This window comes from Lygodium microphyllum, chromosome 12 (assembly GCF_053477565.2).
Source record: "Lygodium microphyllum isolate KBCC chromosome 12, Lygodium_microphyllum_v1.1.10, whole genome shotgun sequence".
In the NCBI taxonomy this organism is placed as follows: domain Eukaryota; kingdom Viridiplantae; phylum Streptophyta; class Polypodiopsida; order Schizaeales; family Lygodiaceae; genus Lygodium; species Lygodium microphyllum.
The window spans coordinates 132528453-132551915 of record NC_141146.1 but is presented as its reverse complement, the minus strand read 5'-3'; the positions used below and the strand labels follow the sequence as shown (position 1 = coordinate 132551915).

General features: G+C 49.2%; 1 protein-coding gene across 2 annotated transcripts in view; it reads left to right on the top strand.

Annotated features, from left to right (window-relative positions):
* TPLATE (ARM repeat superfamily protein) overlaps positions 1–23463 on the top strand; it is a 142449-nt gene that overhangs the window by 60464 nt on the left and 58522 nt on the right. Inside the window, exon 5 of one of the 2 annotated variants that reach the window (XM_087690097.1) lies at positions 1398–1856. The exons of the other annotated variant lie outside the window; for it this stretch is intronic. Coding sequence (XP_087546223.1) covers positions 1398–1856 — 459 coding nt within the window. The remainder of the gene's footprint in view (positions 1–1397; positions 1857–23463) is intronic. 2 annotated transcript variants of the gene reach the window in all.

The window sequence follows — 23463 nt, the reverse complement described above, 5'->3', positions numbered from 1 at the left end:
CTTTGGGTGTGATCTCAGTTGCACAAGTTAAAACCCTGTTGAATATAGGGCTACCTTCACTCTCATCATAGTTACATGGGACGAAAAATGAAATTGCCATCCGATGTGACTATATGGTCACATCATCCCTGCAACTTGTCAAAAAATGGCTGTCCCATGTGATTATGACTCTCATCTCCTTCAGTGTAAGGGATCACATTTGTATCGAAGGATCCAAGCATGCAGCCCTTGCACCTAAGTAGATGCTTCTGCTCTTTATGTTTCAGAATGTGGTGGTTGAGGTTTCCATCATCTTCTGTGCTTTGGCCTTTGCTCTTTCAAAGATGGCATACCTTGTAAATGCAGGCTTGGGTCACACATGGCTTACATTCTAAAACATGACCCAAATGTGACTCCAGCACACACAGGCTCATCAATCAAGCACGGTTTTAAGTCCATTCAGCTTCTGATGGCCCTTCCAAAGCTATGTATGGACCATCAATTGAAGATTTTCCAGTACACATTCTCATAATGTCCCACTGCTTGAGACAATGGGTTGTGGATATCAGCATCAATGAAATCATTGTAGGAAGCAGGAAACTATTGGTGCTTGCAACACATGAAGCTCCCTCCTCCACTAGGAAGCAATAATATTCTTGAAAGCGTCATAAGCGACTTAACATCGACTCATGAATGTTTACTCCAGACATTGCTTGGCATTGCCAAAGTTGGCACCACAAGATTATGTCCCAAATCAACACTGAAACTTGTTTCTGATGTTTTGGGGGCACATGAATTTAGTGCATTCAGTTAAACTCATCATTCTAGGTTCAATAAACTTAAATCAGTGATGCAAACTTGAACTTGGGAAGAATGTGCCCATATCTGTTCTTAGATTTGATGTATGCCCAAGTTTCAAGCCATTAATATGTAGTAGGCGAAGTCTATTTGTTTGAATGTGTTCTGGAGACGTTGGTAAAACATTTGGGACATGTCTAAGGGAATGCCACCAAATAGAAAAGTTTTTAGTCTGGTCCAATATTTCATAGGATAATAAATCATACTTGGCTATGGCATCCAATAGAAAAGTTGTTAATCTGGCCCAATACTTGAGAGGATAATAGGTAGTAGTTGGCTCATTTGTTGTGGCTTTTTGGTTGTCCTTAGACAGCTGGGGACTTTTGAATGTCAATGTTTGTGGATTGGCAGTAACTGTTTGTTGGCGAAGGTATGTGTAGGAGGGAGAGACAAAAGTCACAATTGGTCTTCGAGGTTGTGGAGGGACATTTAGTTCTTTGAGTTAATTGGGATGAATCTGAGCTCTTTACATTCATGGCAGAGCTTGATCTTTTAATTCTATTTTTGATATTGGCATATTCTGATTAAGAGTTGCCTTTTGTTTCTTTGTTGCAATTCAGGAACCTACGTTGTGTAGTGTGACAGTTACTGTGTCACAATTCCAGAGATGTTCACTGTGTATACAGATGCTATACTACCCATTCCATGGTGGAACAGCAGGTGATATTGATGACACTGAGTTTGTAGATGATGACAGCATGCAGGGCATAAGACACGGAACCACCCTTAAACCTGATTATGGAGAAGCAGTTATCTTACGCTGTCAGCCCTATCTTGTTCCTTTGAGTGAGCTTCTTTTACCCCATGTGTGCTCACCAGTAGAATTTCTACGCATTTGGCCGAGTCTACCTGCTATCTCAGAGTTTACAGGAGCTTATGTTTATGAAGGAAGTGGTTTCAAGGCAACAGCTGCTGTTGAGAATGGGACTCCTCTATTTTTCAGTGGGTTAAAAGCCATTGCAAAGAAGCCATTCTTTCAAGTCTCTTCCCACATACTGCGTACAGTAGCGGGATTTCAGGTGAGATATCTATCTGTGGCTATACAACACATCTCATATGTAGCTTTGTTAAACATGAAAGTGATCTGTTAAGCTATATGCTTTCAGTTTACAATTGTCTGACGAAGTACGGAAGGGGTCAAACATCATAATTAGATTCAAGTTCCAACATCCATGTTCAAATGCTAATTAGTTTACAGTAAGAAAGGGCCTAACCTGAAATCATAGGAAAGAGATGAGTAGATTTGACCATGTTAAGTCTTCTTCAATTTTACTGCGCAACTTATTTTTCTGGGCAATCAAGCAGTCTAGAAGTTAACCAATGTTAGCTTCAAGACATGAGAAAGATCAGTTGGCTAGGGCAGATGGAACTCCATGCTGGAAGAGAGAGAGAGAGAGAGAGAGAGAGAGAGAGAGAGAGAGAGAGGGAGTTAGAGTTTGCGAGGATCGAGACTCGCGATACTGTGGTTCACACAATGAGAGAGTGCAAAATAGAGAGAGAGAGAGAGAGAGAGAGAGAGAGAGAGAGAGAGGGGGGGAGATGGGCTCGTCGCCTGCGCGTCGTGCCATGCTGCCGCTGTTCTGACCTAGCGCGCCGCCGTTTTGCCCTCTCGACAGGAGCCCTGACGTCGCCCCATCCTGCGCGACCTGTTGCCGCTGCCTGCGCGACCTGCGACTCGCGCCCCCTGCCGTTGCCCTTACCTGCGCCCCCTCGCCCCGTCTCGCCTGTGTCTTGCGTCTCCTGCCGTCGCCCTAACCTGCGCCCTCCATCGCCAGGCCCCGTGGACGCCCGCCCTCTACCTGCCACTCCCGCCGTTGGTCACTGGTTCTGTGCCAGCTAGCCGCGTCCTTCGCATCTGCCCCTCGCCGTCTGCCTTGTGCCTGACCCCGTGACGCCTGGCCCGTCCACGATTGACCGTTGCAGAGCATTCCGTCCGTGGTTGATTGCTCTGCGTCAACGAGCAGGCCTGCTGCAGCCGCGTTGACGCCTCTCCGGTGCCTGACCCGTTACCCCGGTTGGTTCCCTGATTTGGAAGGTCTGCGGGTCTTGCACAGAGAAAGAGAGAGAGAGAGAGAGAGAGAGAGAGAGAGAGAGAGAGAGAGACAGAGAGAGAGAGAGAGAGAGAGAGAGAGAGAGAGAGAGAGAGAGAGAGAGAGAGAGAGAGAGCGAGTGAGAATACAGCAGTATGGCTGGCCTGGATATGGATTTTCTCGACTGGACGGTGGCAGCCCTTGGCCCTGATTCCGACGCAGAGGAGCCGGAGGATATGGTGCCATGCACGGAGGAGCTGCCTCCGGGTTCTGAACTGCCGCCTGCCGGCAAAACGCTCCAAGCATACTTTTGATGAGCCAATGGGTCCTCAGGACCGTTCCTATGCGCAAGTGGCCTCTGATCCTGTGGCTTCGCAGGACATTGACTGGTAACATTTGCTAGACTTTGCCGATACTCTGCTTGGCGATTATGTCCAGCATAATAATGAATCTTTTTTTGAAGCAGGAACGGATGATGTGTTGGAAGCCACGGTGGACCCCAAATCAGTCTTGCGATCCTTCTCGGTATTTTATGAGCGTGCAGTTATACTTTTCTTCACTGGCAGGATCCCAGTGCTGTCACATATTCGCCAGTGGATGCACCATTTATTGCAAGGGGAGTGTGTTGAGGAGATCTTCCTTGGACCTCGCGGCTTTTATGAGGTGCTGTTGAAATCGGAAACGCATAGAGCTGAGCTCCTGTCCAAGTTGCCACTATTCTTTGATCGCCGCTTGGTCCATGTTGTACCATGGCGCCCCATGGCCGACTTCTAGCGTCTGCTTCAGCGAGAATGCCCGGTGTGGGTGGAAGTCGAAAATTGTCCGGTGGTCTATTGGCCAATGTTGAAGGATGCGATGGCGGTTGTGGGATTAGTGCTGGTTCCCCCAAGCCTCAGGGCAATGAACCGCAACTGTTTATGCATGTTATGGGACACGGCCAGGAAAAGGCCCGCCTGGCTTCGCCTCAATTGTTCAGGCATGCATCCTTTGCATTTCCGCTTGAAATGGGGCAACTTTGCGGGACACAGTTTTTCATGTGGTAAATTGGGGCATTTCATGTCTGAATGCCTTGAAAGGCAACTGTCTTCGGAGGATGCACAGGTTGTGTTGCCCAAGGATGACATGGTGCTTGATGCCCCGCCCCAGCAAGACCTTCAGTCACCTCATGTCATGGATAAAGGCAAACAACAGGTCCTGGGTTTCGACTCCCGCCACACTGACTGGATTGAGGCACGTTCCAAAAAAGGTAAAAAGTTGGATGCAGGCCTGGCGGCTCCTGGGCCTATTGCTTCCCCGGATTCCGTGCGCACGTATACGCGCAGAAAAGAAATGGTCACTTCACAGCAGGCTGCGCGTACTACGGCCCCGTTTGCCCCAAATCAGTCTCCAAGGAAAGTCTATACCAACGGCCCCAAAGGCCCTCCTGCTAAGCTGGCGTTTGATGCCAAAGGTAATGTGATTACACCCTGGGATCGGCGTTATCCCCGCCCCACTCCCAAGGCAGGGGATTTTCCTTCTACCTCTAAAGCAGGTCGCTAGAATTCGTTTGCAGTATTGGCTAATTTTCTGGATGCGGGCATCCTGGATGCTCTCGCGGAAAAGGTGAAATCGAGGCAACAGGCGCCTCGTTCCTGACTTCCTTCTTTGAAGATATATGAAGATAGCCACGTGGAATGTGCGAGGCATTTGCTCTCGCCATAAGCAACATGCCATGTGGACCGTCTTGCATGAGAACCAGTGGGATGTATTGTGTGCAGTTGAGCACAAAAGTCACAGTGAAGCAGGAAAAGTTGTGGATTGTCATGGCTTCCGTCTGTTTTATGCAGGCACCCATGCTACACACTATTCAGGCGTGCTGATGATTGTCCATGAGAAATATCAGCCTGTCCTTATTAAAAATGATGTGCAAGGCCGCTTTCTGGTAATCGAAGTCTTATTTGAAGGAGAGATTTTATGGTTATTGGGCCTTTATGCTCCGAATGATCCCGCATCCCGACGGGATCTTTGGTCCACTTTGCAAGCCTCCATGTCACTTGGCCGAAGGGGGTTTTTGATGGGAGATTTCAATATGTGTGTTCACTCCTCTCAGTCCACTTCAAGGCATTCGGTAATGGATGCGCCGGAAAGCCGGGTGTGGAATTCCTTTGCTTTGCACGTACTTAAGCAGGATCTTTGGTCGTGGCTTCACCCTTCTTTTTCAGGGTTTACTTTTCATTCCGCACAATATGCAACTACTTGGTCGCGGTTGGACAGAATGTATATGATGCAGGGGGATGATTTTCTTCCCGAGATGCTGGAAATGAAGGTCTTGCAGCAATATGCGTTGTCGGATCATTTCCCCCTCCAGCTGGAGATGCGGGCACAATCTATTGCACCTTTTATGCAGTTGCTGGATAGGCTCCCTCTACGTTTCAACTTCTCTTATTTGAAGCATTCAATTTTTCAGGGCTATATCCAGCAATTGATTGAGAGGTTCTTATTGGACTTTGCCTCTGAGGGCTTGCCTTCCTTTGCAAGGTTGCTCTCTAATGTACAGCGGGTTGCTCGGCAGTATGGGATCCATCATACCTCGCTTTGTTGCCGTCGTCGATCTGCAGCAGAGGAGTTACTGGCTTTGGTCCGTTCCTTGCTCCTGGATTCCCCAGATGATGATTTTCTGCTGTCATTGGAGAGGCGTTTGGCCCATCTTCTTCAAGTATTTCAGTTGAAATCTTATCAGCAGGCCAAGCTGCATAACTTGACTAACACATTGCAAGATAGTGCCTGCCAGTCTCATAAGTTCTTTCGCGCCTTGCATGCGTTTCCGGCTCGCGATAATATGACCAGACTCCAGGATTCGGAAGGTCGCATGGTCACTGATCCGCAGACCATTGTCAATATGTGCAGAAATTATTTTATGGAACTTCTTGGTTCTTCTTCCTTGCCTTCTAGCCAGGTCACACATGCCCGCTTGGTCTTCTATCATCTGGTCCGCCAACAGGTTCCATTGGATATGCAAGCCACTTTGGAGGTGGACATTTGCAAGGAGGAGGTTATGGATGTTTTGTTGCACCTGCCTACGGATAAAAGTCCTGGCTGGGATGGTCTCACTAATGAATTCTTTCAGAACTCGGCCACGCAGTTGGTGAAGCCATTGGTGGTCATGTTTCAGCAGGTTTGGGAAACAGGGGTCATGCCCTCCTCATGGAAAGAAGGCCTTATCAAACTGATTCCAAAGGTCCCTTCGCCATCAAAGCTGCAACACTGGAGACCAATCTCTTTGATGGGCTCCATGTATAAAATCTACTCCAAAGTGCTGGCGAATCGGCTTCACAAGCATCTTCCCGCTATTGTGCATCCTCTCCAATATGGTTTCATTAAGGGCCGCAACATTCTGCATAATATCTTAAATGTGCAAATGGCTATTGACTATGCGCGGCACTCCGGTCAGGAAGTGGTATTGATTCAATTGGACTTGAAAAAGGCGTTTGATTACGTGGACTGGTCTTTCATTGCAGATCTCATGTCTACTATGGGCTTTGGTACCCGCATGTCCCGATTGATCTACACCATTAGTGCTGCGGCTTCCTCCAGAGTTATGCTCATACAGAGCCATTTGTCCTTGCACGCTCAGTCAGACAGGGTTGTCCTTTGAGTCCTCTCTTCTTTGCCCTGGCGACTCACCCGGTCCTTTCAATGTTATCCTCCATGGCGGATTCTGCTCAGCTGGCAGGGTTGTCTCTTCCTTTGGGCCAGCACTTCATTAGTCAATCTTTGGCTCATGACACCTTTATGATTTTGCAGGCGGATAGGGACAACATTCGCAAGGCATTAGAGGTTTGGACGCTTTTTGGTCAGGGCTCTGGGCTTCACATCAATGCCTTTAAGTCAGCCATTCTCAGTTGCACGGAGCCTGATTTACAGTCATTAGGCTGACAAGGCTAGGTGGTTTCCCGTGGCTCTATTGTCAGGCATCTTGGATACCCATTGGGGGTGGATGTACGGCCAAAGGACCTGCTGGAGTGGATTTCACAAAAACTGGCGGCGAAGTTTATGTATTGGAAGTCGCAAGCGTGGCCCTTTCATGTCCGCCTCAAAGTGGCTCAGACAATTATGCTCCCAATGCTAACGTATTTCCTGCCATTGTTGCCATGGACGCCTACTACTTTGAAGGCTCTCACTCATCCCATCCGGTTCATGCTATGGAAGAAGGATTCACTGCAGGCAGTCATTTCGTGGATTTCATGGTCACATACATGTACCCCTAAGCGCATGGGTGGTGGAGCTATTTTGGATGCAGAAACTCATATGCTAGCTCTCCGTTGGTCCCTTTTTCGTGCCATGTGTGTGGATCATCACCCGTGGACCATCATTGCCCGTTATTTTCTTGAGGACAACGGGCTCCGCCATGGTAACACCCGGCTTCGGGCCTCCTGGTGGCATGTCCTTAATGCTGACTCCCCTTTTTCCAGTCCCTCTTCCTCTTTGTTACTGCACTTCGTCGGCTCTTGGAAAGTGGTGCTCCAAAAGGCCTGTTGGCACCCGGTAGGGGACTGCTTGCAGACTAACTCCTTTCAGCAGGAATTGTTGGCAGTATCGAGACTTTTTTCATGGGAGGATAAACATCAGCTCAGACTGAGATTTAACCGCATGGCCCGTTTAGGTGTGACGTCGGTTGCGGATGCTACCCTTGCCACTCGCAATGTCCTCGTATCGTTTCGGACTGCTAGGCGACTATTCAAGATCCCGCGCGGATACCGTGATTTATGGGAAAAGCTTTCGTCGGAGCTTCAGGGTAGGCAACCCTTTCCTGCCCTGGCTGTGGATCGCCCTTGGCAGGACTGGGACCTTGCAGGCCGGTTGAGTCTGGAAAAGGTCTCTACTCATTCAGGATCACCAATGGCTGGGGGAGAAAGCTAATACTGTTTGGGGACTGCGGAAATCGCTGTCATGGTGGCAGACAACGCTGATGGAGGGCTGGCTGAATAAGGCACCTTTCAAATGCAAGGTCTTTATTTGGCGGGTAATGATTGGTGGTCTTCCTCTTGCCTCCGCCGTTGCCAAGCGTCGTATCTCAAATGGCAATTGTTTCTTCTGTACCACAACGGCGGAATCGGCCCGACATCGTTTTCTTTCTTGCCCGCTCACCAAGAATATCTGGTCACTCTTGTCGCACATTTGGCGCACTGTGGTGGGGTCCTCACTAACTCCTTTTGATTGGGTTTTTGTGCGCCCGAAGTATCCCACACCGCCACAGTTGCACATGAAGATCTTATTTCACTTTTTCAGATACTGGGGATGCTGGCACATTTGGACCACGCGCAATGCTTTTCTCTTTGATTCGGCCTCTAATGTACCGCGCCATATTGCCAGGCTAAAAGGGCTCTTGCATTGGCAGCTAGATCTTATCCGACACTCCGATTTGCTTCCTCGGGAGGATTTGCATCCTTGGCATATGGCAATTGCCTCTGGGTCGTTGGCATGATTGGTGTAACTTTTTTAGTGTATTACTACGGGGATTTCCCACACGTTGGCCTACGGCCCTCGTGTCTCTTGTAATCAGAAAGAGAGTGAAAGAGAGAGAGAGAACTTCTTCACCTGATGGCTTAGTGTCATCAACTATCTTGTAATCAAGTAATCTTGTATTTTTTTCATAATTAATACAATTACCTTTTACGAAAAAGAGAGAGAGAGAGAGAGAGAGAGAGAGAGAGAGAGAGAGAGAGAGAGAGAGAGAGAGCACAAGACTACATGTGGAGGGAGAGAGAGTGATGGCGGGAGCGAGCTCTGAACCCTACTGTTGGCCCGTCCTTTCTGCACCCGTCTGGCCCGTCGCCACCATCGCCTGACCTGTCTGCGCCAGTCGCCGCCGTCGCCTGACCCGTCCGCGCCCGTTTGCGCCTGTCCGAGCCCGTCCGGGCCTGTACACGCCCGTTGGGACCTGTCCGCCTAGGTTCGCGCCCGTCCACCCTGCGTTGCGCCCCGTCTCAACCGTGCCCGACGCCGACCTGCTCATCTGCGAGCCCCCGCGCGCAGGACTGTGCCGTTTTCCCTGTCCGGCGGTCCCTGCGTCTTTATGACGACCTGCCCCGCGATTCCCTGTGTTGGTGCGCCTGCCTGGCCCCTAGTCTGACCTGCCCTGCTAAACCCGCCCTGCTAAACCTGTGGCATCGGCTGACCTGCCCTGCAGACCTGCCCTGCGAACCTGTGACGTCGGCTGACCTGTCACCTGGCGGACCTGCCCCGCGGACCTGCGACGTCGCCCTTGGCTGCGTGCCCTGAGAGAGAGAGAGGCCAATAGTATGGCTGGCCTGGATATGGATTTTATCGACCAGACGGTGGCAGCCCTTGGTCTTGATTTTGATACAGAGGAGCCGGAGGATATGGTTCCTTGCACGGAGGAGATGCCTTCTGGTTCTGACCTGCCGCCTGCGGGCAAATGCTCCAAGCATACTTCCGACGAGATAATGGGTCCTCTGGAACGTTCCTATGCATAGGTTGCCTCTGATTCGGTGGATTCCCAGGAGATTGACTGGGAGCAATTGATGGAATTTGCCAATACTCTGCTTGGCGATTATGCCCAGCATAATCATGAAGCTTTTTCTGACTCGGGAATTGATGAAATGCTGGAAGCCACGGTGGACCCGAAATCAGTCTTGCGGTCTTTTTCGGTGTTTTATGACCGTGCAGTTATACTCTTCTTCACTGGTAGGATCCCAGTGCTTTCCCATATCCGCCAGTGGCTGCACCATTTATTACAAGGGGAATGTGTTGAGGAGATCTTTCTTGGACCCCGCGGCTTTTATGAGGTGCTGTTGAAATCAGAGACATATCGGGCTGAGCTCTTGTTCAAGTTGCCATTGTTCTTTGATTGCCGCTTGGTCCATGTTGTGCCATGGCGCCCTATGGCTGACTTTCAGTGCCTGCTTCAACGTGAGTGCCCGGTGTGGGTCGAAGTGGAAAATTGTCCGGCGGTCTATTGGCTATTGTTAAAGGATGCGATGGCAGTTGTGGGAACAGTGCTGGTTCCCCCAAGCCTAAGAGCTATGAATCGAAACCGTTTATGCATGTTATGGGACACGGCCAGGAAAAGGCTTGTGTGGCTTCGTCTCAATTACTCTGGCATGCATCCTTTGCACTTTCGCTTGAAATGGGGCAACTTTGCAGAACACTGCTTTTCGTGTGGAAAATTGGGGCATTTTATGGCCGAATGCCCGCATGTTGTGCTACCTAAGGATGACATGGTGCTTGATGCTTCGGCACAGGAGGCCCCCCGGCCACCTAATGTTGTGGATAAAGGTAAACAACAGGTCCTGGGTTTGGATTCCCGTAGCAATGACTGGCTTGAGGCACGTCCCAAAAAAGGTAAAAAGTTGGATGTAGGCCTGGTGGATTCTGGGCCTAATGTTTCACAGGATTCTGTGTGCACGTATATGCGCAGGAAATAAATGTTCTCTTCACAGCATGCCGCGCGTACTATGGTTCCTTCTGCCCCCCGTAATCAGTCTACAAGGAAAGTCTATACAGATGGTCCAAAGGGCCCACCTGCTAAGCTCGCGTTTGATACTAGAGGTAATGTGATTACACCGTGGGATCGTCGTTATCCTCGTTCCACTCCCAAGGCAGTGGATATTCCATCTATCTCTAAAGCGGGCCACCAGAATTCATTTGCAGTGTTAGCTGATTTTCTAGATGAAGGTGTCCTGGACGCTCTCGCAGAAAAGGTGAAATCGAGGCAACAAATGCCTCCTTCCTGATTCTCTTTGTTTTTGAAGATATATGAAGATAGCGACGTGGAATGTGCGAGGCATTTGTTCTCGTCATATGCAACATGCCATGTGGACTGTCTTGCATGCGAACCAGTGGGATGTCTTGTGTGCGGTTGAGCACAAGAGTCACGGTGAAGCAGGAAAAGTTGTGGATTGCCATGGGTTTCGCCTATTTTATGCAGGGACACATGCTATGCACTATTCGGGCGTGCTTATGATTGTCCATGAGAAATACCAGCCTGTTCTTATTAAAAATGATGTACAGGGCCGCTTTGTGGTAATTGGAGTTTTATTTGAAGGAGAGATTTTATGGTTGCTGGGCCTCTATGCTCCGAATGACCTTGCATCCCGACGGGATCTTTGGAAGACTTTACAAATTCTCCGGAAAGTTGGGTATGGAATGCCTTTGCTCTTCACGTACTTAAGCAATATCTCTGGTCTTGGCTCCACCCTTCTTCTTCGGGGTTTACTTTTCATTCTGCACAATATGCAACTACCTGGTCGCGGTTGGACCGAATGTATATCATGCAGGGGGATGATTTTCTTCTCGAGATGCTGAAAATGAAAGTCTTGCAGCAATATGCCTTGTCGGACCATTTCCCTCTCTAGCTTGAGATGCTTGTACAACCTATTGCACCTTTTATGCAGTTGCTGGATAGACTCCCTTTACGTTTTAACTCGTCTTATTTGAAGCATCCAATCTTTCAGGGCTATATGCAGCAATTGATTGAGAGGTTTTTATTGGACTTCGCCTCTGAGGGCTTGGCTTCCTTTGCACGGCTGCTCTCTAATGTGCAACGGGTTGCTGGGCAGTATGGGATCCATCACGCCTCTATTTGTTGGCGGCATCGACACGCAGTGGAGGACTTACTGGCTTTGGACTGTTCGCTGTTGGTGGACACCCCAGATGATGAATTTCTGCTGTCACTGGCGATGCGTTTGGTTGATCTTATTCAAGTGTTTCAGTTGAAATCTTATCAGCAGGCCAAACTGCACAACTTGACTGACACATTGCAAGATAGTGCTTGTCAGACTCATAAGTTCTTTTGCGCCTTGCATGCTTCTCCTGCTCGAGAAAATATGACTAGACTCCAGGATTCAGAAGGTCGCATGGTCACTGATCCGCAGACCATTGTCAATATGTGCAGAAATTATTTTATGGATCTTCTTGGTTCTTCTCCCTCGCCTTCTAACCAAGTTACGCATGCACGCTCGGTCTTCTATGATTTGGTCCGCCAGCAGGTTCCACTTGTTATGCAAGCTACTTTGGAGGTAGATATTTGCGAGGAGGAGGTTATGGATGTTTTGTTACACCTGCCTAAGGATAAAAGTCCTGGTTGGGATGGCCTCACCAATGAATTCTTTGAGAGCTCGGCCACCCAGCTGGTGAAGCCATTGGCGGCTATGTTTCAGCAGGTTTGGGAAACAGGGGTCATGCCTTCCTCATGGAAAGAAGGCCTTATCAAATTGCTTCCAAAGGTCCCTTCGCCGTCGATGTTGCAACACTGGAGACCAATTTCTTTGATGGGTTCGATGTATAAAATCTTTTCCAAAGTGCTGGCGAACCGGCTTCACAAGCACCTTCCAGCTATTGTGCACCCTCTTCAATATGGTTTCATTAAGGGCCGCAACATTCTGCATAATATCTTAAATGTGCAAATGGCTATTAACTATGCGAGGCACTCCAGTCAGGAAGTGGTATTGATTCAATTGGATGTGGAAAAGGCTTTTGACTATTTAGACAGGTCTTTCATTGTAGAACTTATGTCTGCCATGGGTTTTGGTACTCGGATGTCCCGATTGATCTATACCATTAGTGTTGCAGCTTCTTCACGCATTATGCTCAATGGTGGGGTTGCAGAGCCATTTGTTCTTGCACGCTCGGTGAGAGAGGGTTCCCTTTGAGTCCTCTTTTCTTTGCCCTGGCGACTCACCCGGTTCTTTCAATGTTATCTTCAATGGCGGCTTCTGCTCAGCTGGCCGGATTGTCTCTTCCTTTGGGACAATACTTCATTAGCCAATCTCTGGCTGATGATAGCCTTAGATTCGCAAGGCATTAGATGTTTGGACACTTTTTGGTCATGCTTCTGGTCTTCGCATCAATGCCTTCAAATCAGCCATTCTCAGTTGTACGGAGTCTGATTTACAGTCATTGGGTTGGTAGGGTCAGGTTGTTTCCCGTGGCTCCATTGTCAAGCATCTTGGATACCCATTGGGGGTTGATGTTTGGCCAAAGGAACTACTCGAGTGGATTTCACAGAAACTGGCAGCTAAGTTTATGTATTGGAAGTTGCAAGCGTGGCCATTCCATGTCCGCCTCAAAGTGGCTCAGACAATTATGCTGCCAATGCTCACATATTTCTTGCCATTGCTGCCGTGGACTCCTACTACTTTGAAGGCTCTCACTCGCCCCATTCATTTCATGCTATGGAAGAAGGATTCATTGCACGCAGGTATTTCGTGGATTTCATGGTCACATACATGTACCCCCAAACGCCTGGGTGGTGGAGCTATTTTGGATGCTGAAACTCATATGCTGGCTCTTCGTTGGTCTCTTTTTCGCGCTGTGTATGGATCACCACCCGTGGACCATTATAGCCCGTTATTTTCTTGAGGATAGCGGGCTTCGGCATGGTAATACACAACTTTGGTGCTCCTGGTGGCATGTCCTTTATGCAGACTCTCGATTTTCCAGTCCCTCCTCCTCTCTGTTACTGCATTTGGTCGGCTCGTGGAAAGTGGTGCTCCAAAAGGCGCGTTAGCATCCAGTGGGGGACCGCGTGCATACTAACTCCTTTCAACTGGAATTGTTGGCAGTCTCGAGATTACTTTCATGGGAAGCCAAACATGAGCTCAGACCAAGATTTAGTCGCATGGCCCGCTTGGGTGTGACTTCAGTGGTGGATGCCACCCTTGCCACTCGTAATGTCTTCGCATCGTTTCGTACTGCCAGGAGACTATTCAGGATCCCGCGCGGATACCGTGATTTATGGGAACAACTTTTGTTGGTGCTTCGGGGTAGGCAACCCTTTTCCGTCGTGGCGGTGGATTGTCCTTGGCAGGATTGGGACCTTGTAGGCCGGTTGAGCCTGGAAAAGGCCTTTGCTAATCAGGTGCATCATCTTCTCATTAAAGATCATCAATGGCTGGGTGTGAAAGCTAATACTGTATGGGGATTGCGGAAATCTCAGTCATGGTGGAAGGCAACTGTGATGGAGGGCTGGTTGAATAAGACACCTTTCAAATGCAAGGTCTTTCTTTGGCGGGTGATGATTGGTGGTCTTCCTCTTGCCTCGGCTCTTTCCAAGCGGAGAATCTCGAATGGCAATTGTTTCTTCTGTACCACTACTGTGGAATCAGCCCGACATCGGTTTATTTCTTGCCCGCTCGCCAAGAATATCTGGTCACTCTTGTCACAAGTTTGACGCGTAGTGGTGGGGTCCTCACTAACCCCTTTCGATTGGGTTTTTGTGCGCCCAAAATACCCCACACCGCCATAGTTGCATATGAAGATCTTATTCCACTTTTTCAGATACTGGGGATGCTGGCACATTTGGACCACGCGGAATGCCTTTCTTTTTGATTCGGCCTCTAATGTACCGAGACACATTGCCCGGCTTAAAGGTCTCTTGCATTGGTAGATAGATCTCATTCGGCACTCGGACTTGCTCGCTCGGGAGGACTTGCTCCCTTGGCATAGGGCAATTTCCTCTGGGTCTTTGCCATGACTGGTGTAACTTTTTCGTGGCTTAGTACTGGGATTTTACACACGTTGGCCTAGGGCCCTCGTGTATCTTGTAATCATATAAACTTGTACCTTTTTTTCGTAATTAATACAATTACCTTTTATGAAAAAAAAAAGAGAGAGGGAGTTCTGTTAATGTTCTTCTTGAGGCCAAAATTGACCTGTAGGACAAATGAGATATAGTTCATTAGATTCCACCTTAGGTATTAGTGCCATGTAGGCACATAGGAAGGATAAAAGAAATAAACTCTTAACTCTGAGTCAGAGAGAGAGAGAGAGAGAGAGAGAGAGAGAGAGAGAGAGAGAGAGAGAGAGAGAGAGAGAGAGTGCCTGCCAGTCTCATAAGTTCTTTCGCGCCTTGCATGCGTCTCCGGCTCGCGACAATATGACCAGACTCCAGGATTCGGAAGGTCGCATGGTCACTGATCCGCAGACCATTGTCAATATGTGCAGAAATTATTTTATGGAACTTCTTGGTTCTTCTTCCTTGCCTTCTAGCCAGGTTACGCATGCCCGCTCGGTCTTCTATCATCTGGTCCGCCAGCAGGTTCCATTTGATATGCAAGCCACTTTGGAGGCGGATATTTGCGAGGAGGAGGTTATGGATGTTTTGTTGCACCTGCCTAAGGATAAAAGTCTTGGCTGGGATGGTCTCACTAATGAATTCTTTCAGAACTCGGCCACGCAGTTGGTGAAGCCATTGGTGGTCATATTTCAGCAGGTTTGGGAAACAGGGGTCATGCCCTCCTCATGGAAAGAAGGCCTTATCAAACTGATTCCAAAGGTCCCTTCGCCGTTAAAGCTGCAACACTGGAGACCAATCTCTTTGATGGGCTCCATGTATAAAATCTACTCCAAAGTGCTGGCGAATCGGCTTCACAAGCACCTTCCCGCTATTGTGCATCCTCTCCAATATGGTTTCATTAAGGGCCGCAACATTCTACATAATATCTTAAATGTGCAAATGGCTATTGACTATGCGCGGCACTCCGGTCAGGAAGTGGTATTGATTCAATTGGACTTGGAAAAGGCGTTTGATTATGTGGAGTGGTCTTTCATTGCAGATCTCATGTCTGCTATGGGCTTTGGTACCCGGATGTCCCGATTGATCTACACCATTAGTGTTGCGGCTTCCTCCAGAGTTATGCTCAATGGTGGGGTTACAGAGCCATTTGTCCTTGCACGCTCGGTCCGACAGGGTTGTCCTTTGAGCCCTCTCTTCTTTGCCCTGGCGACTCACCCGGTCCTTTCAATGTTATCCTCCATGGCAGCCTCTGCCCAGCTGGCCGGTCTGTCTCTTCCGTTGGGTCAGCACTTCGTTAGCCAATCTTTGGCGGATGACACCTTTATGATTTTGCAGGCGGACAGGGACAACATTCGAAGGGCATTAGATGTTTGGACACTCTTTGGTCAGGCCTCTGGGCTTCGCATCAATGCCCTTAAGTCAGCCCTTCTCAGTTGTACGGAGCCTGATTTGCAGTCCTTAGGCTGGCAAGGCCGGGTGGTTTCCCGTGGCTCCATTGTCAGGCATCTTGGATACCCATTGGGGGTGGATGTACGGCCAAAGGACCTGCTGGAGTGGATTTCACAAAAACTGGCGGCAAAGTTTATGTATTGGAAGTCGCAAGGGTGGCCATTCGATGTTCGGCTCAAAGTGGCTCAGCAATTATGCTACCAATGCTAATGTATTTCCTGCCATTGTTGCCATGGACGCCTACTACTTTGAAGGCTCTCACTCACCCCATCTGTTTCATGCTATGGAAGAAGGATTCACTGCAGGCAGGCATTTCGTGGATTTCATGGTCACATACATGTACCCCTAAGCGCATGGGTGGTGGAGCTATTTTGGATGCAGAAACTCATATGCTAGCTCTCCGTTGGTCCCTTTTTCGTGCCATGTGTGTGGATCATCACCCATGGACCATCATAGCCCGTTATTTTCTTGAGGACAGCGCGCTCCGCCATGGTAACACCCGGCTTCGAGCCTCCTGGTAGCATGTCCTTAATGCTGACTCTCGTTTTTCCAGTCCCTCTTCCTCTTTGTTACTACACTTGGTTGGCTCTTGGAAAGTGATGCTCCAAAAGGCCCGTTGGCACCCGGTAGGGGACCGTTTGGAGACTAACTCCTTTCAGCTGGAATTGTTGGCAGTATCCAGACTACTTTCATGGGAGGATAAACATCAGCTCAGACTGAGATTTAACCGCATGGCCCGTTTAGGTGTGACGTCGGTTGCGGATGCTACCCTTGCCACTCGCAATGCCCTCGTATCGTTTCGGACTGCTAGGCGACTTTTCAAGATTCCGCGCGGATACCGTGATTTATGGGGAAAGCTTTCGTCGGAGCTTTAGGGTAGGCAACCCTTTCTTGCCCTGGCTGTGGATTGCCCTTGGCAGGACTGGGACCTTGCAGGCCGGTTGAGTTTGGAAAAGGCCTCTACTAATCAGGTGTATCATCTTCTCATTCAAGATCACCAATGGCTGGGTGAGAAAGCTAATACTGTTTGGGGACTGCGGAAATCGCTGTCATGGTGGCAGACAACGCTGATGGAGGGCTGGCTGAATAAGGCACCTTTCAAATGCAAGGTCTTTCTTTGGCGGGTAATGATTGGTGGTCTTCCTCTTGCCTCGGCCCTTGCCAAGCGCCGCATCTCGAATGGTAATTGTTTCTTCTGTACCACAACGGCGGAATCGGCCCGACATCGTTTTCTTTCTTGCCTGCTCGCGAAGAATATCTGGTCACTCTTGTCGCACATTTGGCGCACTGTGGTGGGGTCCTCACTAACTCCTTTCGACTGGGTTTAGAGAGAGAGAGAGAGGGAGGGAGGGAGGGAGGGAGATGTCGCCGCCTGTGGGTGCTGTTCGGCCGGCGGTCCTCTGACCTGTGCTTGTCGTCACGCTTGGTCTTTGGCCGTCACACTTGACCGGCCCACCGTCACGCCTGTTCCTCTTTGCCTGTCATTAGACTTGCGCCCATCGCCACTAGACCTGCGCGTGTCGCCTGTCCGCGTCAGCCCTGCGCCCCTGGTCAGTCCTGCGCCCGTCCTCTTCAGACCTGCACCCGTCGTCCGTTGTCAGCCTTGCGCACCAGACCTGTGCCTGTCGCCCGTCCGCGTCAGCCCTGCGCCCCTCGTCAGTCCTGCGCCCCTCGTCAGTCCTGCACCCGTCCTCTTCAGACCTGCGCCCGTCGTCCATCGTCGTCAGCCCTGTGCCCGTTGTCAGACGTGCGCCTGTCGTCGGTCGCCGTCAGTCGTCATCAGACCTGCCCGCTATCAGACACTGCCGTCGGACCCGCTCGCACTCAGAGCCGCCCGCCTGAGAGACAGAGAGAAAGAGAGAGAGCGGGCCCTCTGCCTGGACGTTCCGTTGCCCTCTGCCTGCTGCCCGCCGTGATCTGCCTGTTTTGCCACCAAGGGGCAGCAGCCAGTCACACGCAGGTTGCCACACAGAGCGCGGGACAACGTGAGCCAGCAAAGGAAATGAGCCTTTCTCTGCCTGTGGACGTGCGTTCTTTACACAGCGGCCGTCTGTTTCTGCGTATGCGCTTTCCAAGCTTCTTCGTAAGTTGAGTGCTGGGTCTGTTTTGCCTAAGAAAGAGGGAGAGTGGCCTGCGCAGTCCTGCCCCCCGTGGGATCTTCGTTCGGCCTCTGACCGACATACGTAGTGATACAATATGGCTGGTCTGGATCTGGATTTTATAGACCAAACGGTGGCATCACTTGGTCTGGACTCTGATACCGAGGAACCCGACGATATGGTTCCGTGCACTGAAGAGATGCCCACTGCTCCTGAATTTCAGCTTGCAGGCAAACGCACCAAGCATACTTCGGAAGAGACCCGGATCGTTCCTATGCTCAGGTTGCTTCGGATTCTGCGGACTCTCAGGATGTTGACTGGGAGCATTTGCTAGAGTTTGCCAACACTCTACTTGGTGATTATGTTCAACATAATCAAGAAGTCTTTTCTGACTCTGCACCGGAAGATGTTTTGGAAGCCACTGTCGACCCGAAATCTGTCTTGCGCTCCTTTTCAGTATTCTATGATCGTGCTGTGATACTCTTCTTCACTGGTAGAATCCCCCAGCTTTCCCGTATTCGCCAGTGGCTGCACAGTCTGCTACAAGGGGAATGTGTTGAAGAGATTTTTGTGGGGCCCCGAGGTTTTTTTGAGGTGCTGTTGAAATCTGAGACGCACTGTGCTGCTCTCCTGTCTAAACTGCCTTTGTTTTTTGATTGCCGTTTGGTCCATGTTGTACCATGGCGCCCAATGGCAGATTTTCAGTGCGTGCTGCAACGGGAATGCCCTGTATGGGTTGAAGTGGAAAATTGTCCGGCTGTTTATTGGCCACTGTTGAAGGACGCCATGGCTGCTATGGGCACTGTTCTGGTCCCTCCAAGTTTAAGGGCCGTGAATGGTAACCGGTTGTGTATATTATGGGACACTACTAGGAAAAGGCCTGCGTGGTTACGTCTCAATTGCTCTGGCATGCATCCTTTACACTTTCGTTTGAAATGGGGCAATTTTGCAGGACATTGCTTTTCCTGTGGAAACTTGGGGCATTTCATGGCCGAATGCCCAGAGCAGCAACACACTTCAGATGCTGGGCATGTTGCGCTGCCCATGGAAGATATGGTGTGTGATGCCCCGTCGCAGGATGCTATTGACCCACCTAAAGTTCTGGATAAAGGTAAACAACAGGTTTCGGGTTTGGATTTCCGTGGCACAGACTGGGTTGAAGTACGCGCAAAAAAAGGTACCAGGGTGGTTGCTGGCATGGAGAATTCTGTGCCTTCTGCATCACAAGATTCCATGCGTACTTATATGTGCAGGAAAGAAATGTTGCCTTCGGAGCACTCTGCTCCTGCTATGGTTTCCTCTGCCTCCCATTCTTAGCCCACTTGGAGAGTGTATTCGGATCGTGCAAAGGGTCCACCTGCTAAGCTGGCTTTTGATACCAGAGGCAACGTCATTAGCTTGTGGGATCGTCGTTATCCCCGTTCCATCCCCAAGCCAGTAGATATGCCGTCTACCTCCAAATCTGGTCCGCAGAACTCTTTTGCCGTGTTGGCTGATTTCTTGGATGAGGGAGTCCTGGACATTCTCGCAAAAAAGGTCAAATCGAGGCAAGTTGTGCCTCGTACCTGATTTTCTTTTGAATACACATGAAAATAGCCACGTGGAATGTGCGAGGAATTTGTTCTCGCCACAAGCAACATGCCATGTGGACTGTATTGCATGAGAATCAGTGGAATGTCTTGTGTGCTGTTGAACACAAGAGTCACGGTGAAGCCGGAAAAGTTGTGGATTGCCATGGCTTTCGTTTGTTCTATGCAGGGACACAAGCCATGCATTATTCTGATGTGCTCATGATTGTACATGAAAAATATCAGCCTCTTCTTATTAAAAATGATGTGCATGGCCGCTTTGTGCTGATTGAAATTTTATTCGAAGGAGAGATCTTATGGTTACTTGGCCTCTATGCTCCAAATGATCCTTTATCTCGCCGGGAGCTTTGGCATACTTTGCAGACTTCCTTGTCACTTGGCAGATGGGGCTTCTTCATGGGGGATTTCAATATGTGTGTTGATTCTTTGCAGTCCACATCGGAGCATTCGGTAATGGACGCGCCGGAAAGCCGCATGTGGCATGAGTTGGCTCTTGCTGTTCTTAAGCAAGATCTCTTGTCTTGGCTGCACCTGTCTTCTACAGGGTTTACTTTCCATTCCGCTCAGTATGCAACAACATGGTCGCGGCTGGACCGCATATACATCATGCAGAATGATGATTTCCTCCCTGAGATGCTCGAAATGAAAGTCTTGCAGCAATATACCTTGTCGGACCATTTCCCTCTACAGCTTGAGCTGCTCGCACAACCTATTGCACCTTTTAAGCAATTTCTGGAGAGACTCCCTTTGCTTTTTAACTTGTCTTATTTGAAGCATGCAATCTTTCAAGGTTATATGCAGCAATTGATTGATAGATTCTTAATGGACTTCTCCTCTCAGAGCGCTGCTTCGTTTGAACAATTGCTCTCTACTGTGCAGCGGGTTGCTCGGCAGTATGGCTCCATGATGCCTCTCTTTGTCGGCAGCGTCGGCAAGCAGCGGAGGACTTGCTAGCTTTGGTCCGTTCTCTGCTGGTGGACACTCCAGATGATGCATTTCTACTAGCACTGGCAATGCATGTGGCTGATCTTATTCAAGAGTTTCAGTTGAAATCGTATCAGTAGGCCAAATTGCAGCATTTGACGGAGACTTTGCAAGATAATGCGTGTCGGACTCATAAGTTCTTTCGAGCTCTCCATGCCTCTCCTGCTCGAGAGAATATGACTAGACTCCTGGATGCAGAAGGCCACCTGGTCCTTGATCTGCAGACTATTGTGCATATGTGTAGGAATTATTTCCTTGACCTTCTTGGTTCCACTTCTCCACCTTCAGCCCAAACTACTCAGGCCCGTTCAATTTTTTATGACTTGGTCCACAATCAGGTTCCGCAGGACATGCAAGCTACTATGGAGTCAGATATTTGTGAGGCGGAGGTTATGGATGTTTTGTTACACTTGCCCAAGGATAAAAGTCCTGGCTGGGATGGTCTCACCAATGAGTTCTTTGAGGCTTTTGCTACCCAACTGGCGAAACCGTTGACGGCTTTGTTTCGATAGGTGTGGGAAACGGGGATTATGCCTTCCTCATGGAAAGAAGGACTTATTAAACTGCTTTCAAAGGTTCCTTCGCCGTCTATGTTGAAACATTGGCGCCCAATTTCTTTGATGGGTTCTATGTACAAAATCTTTTCCAAAGTAATGTCGAATCGGCTCCACAAGCATCTCCCTGCCATTGTGCATCCTCTTCAATATGGTTTCATTGAGGGCCGAAACATTCTGCACAATGTATTAAATGTGCAACTGGCGATTGATTATGCAAGGCATTCTAATCAGGAGGTCGTACTGATTCAATTGGACCTAGAAAAGGCTTTCGACTATCTGGATTGGTCTTTTGTTGCAGAGCTTATGTTTGCTATGGGCTTTGGTGATCGGATGTCTTGTCTGATCTACATCATCAGTGCAGCGGCGTCTTCGTGAGTCATGGTGAATGGAGGCGTTACCGAGCCATTTGTCCTTTCCCGCTCTGCCAGACAGGGGTGTCCTTTGAGCCCTCTCTTCTTTGCCCTTGCGACTCATCCAGTTCTTTCGATGTTATCTCATATGGCAGCTTCCACTCAGTTGGCTGGATTGTCGCTTTCTTTTGGACAGCATTGCATTAGTCAATCCTTGGCTGATGATAGCTTTATGATTCTGCGTGCGGACAAGGATAACCTTCGCAAAGCATTGGATGTTTGGGCTCTTTTTGGTCAGGCTTCCGGTCTTCGTATCAATGCGTTGAAATCCCATTCTCAGCTGCACGGAGTCGGATTTGCAGTCATTGAACTGACAGGGTATGGTTGTGCCTTGTGGCTCCATTGTCAGGCATCTTGGGTACCCCTTGGGTGTTGATGTTCCCCCAAAGCAGCCTCTACAGTGGATTTCTTGGAAACTGGCGGCTAAGTTTCTGTATTGGAAATCTCAGGCCTGGCCATTCCATGTTCGCCTCAAAGTAGCCTAGAAAATTATATTGTCGATGCTCACATATTTCTTGCCCTTGCTGCCGTGGACTACTACTACTCTGAATGCTTTGACTCAGTCTATTCGTTTCATGTTATGGAAGAAGGATTCCTTGCATGCATTCATTTCCTGGATTTCTTGGTCGCATGCGTGCACCCCCAAACGCATGGGTGGAGGAGCTATTTTGGATGCCCAAACTCACATGCTGGCCCTCCGCTGGTGTCTTTTCCGCCCCATGTGCTCAGATCATCATCCATGGGTCGTTATAGCCCATCATTTCCTTGAGGAGCATGGGCTTCGGCATGGTAATACCCAAATCCAGAGTTCTTGGTGGCATGTTCTTAATGCCGATTCTCGGTTCTCCAGTTCTTCTTCATCACTGCTTGCCCATTTGGTATGTTCCTGGAAACTGGTCCTCCGGAAGGCTTAGTGTCATCCGGCAGAGGATCGCTTAGCCGCGAATTCTTTTCGATTGGAATTGCTGGCAGTCTCGCGGTTACTTTCATGGGAAGGTAAACAAGAGCTTCGACCACAATTCAACCGTATGGCACGTTTGGGCTTAACTTCAGTCGCGGATGCCACCCTTGCCAGTCGCAATGTGTTAATATGGTTTCGTACAGCCAGGAGGATTTTCAGGATCCCTCGTGGATACAGGCATTTATGGGAACAGCTTTTGATGGTGCTCCAGAGCAGACAACCCTTTCCTGCCCTTGCTTCGGATCGTCCTTGGTAGGATTGGGACTTTGAAGGCCGGCTGAGTTTAGGCAAAGCTTCCGCTAACTAGGTCTATTATCTTTTGATTAAAGATCATCAATGGCTGGTTACTAAAGCTAATGCTCTATGGGGATTGCGTAAATCCCAGTCATGGTGGAGGGCAACTGTGATGGAGGGGTGGTTGAACAAGACACCCTTCAAATATAAGGTCTTTCTTTGGAGGGTGATGATTGGGGGTCTTCCGCTTACTTCGGCTCTTTCCAAGCAACGAATCTCCAACGGCAACTGTTTCTTTTGCACCACCAGTGTGGAATCCGCCCGTCACCGATTTATTTCTCGCCCCATCGCTAAGAAAATCTGGCCGTTCTTGTCAGCCGTTTGGCGAGCAGTGGTTGGTTTCTCGCTAAGGCCCTTTGATTGGGTCTTTTGTGCAGCCCAAATACCCAACACCGGCACAGCCACATATGAAGCTCGTGTTTCACTTTCTTCAATATTGGGGCTGTTGGCATAACTGGACCATTCGGAATGCTTTTCTTTTTGATTCCGCCTGTAATGTTCAGTGGCATATTGCTTGGTTTCAAGGGTCTCTTGTATTGGCAGATAGATCTTCTTCAGCATTCTGACATACTCTCCCGGGAGGACTTACGTCCCTGGCATATGGCAATTTCCTCTACGTCTTTGCCATGACTTTGTAACTCTTAGTACTGGAACCTTTTCACATGATGGCTTAGTGTCATCATGTATCTTGTAATCAAGTAAACTTGTACTTTTTTTCGTAATTCATACAATTAC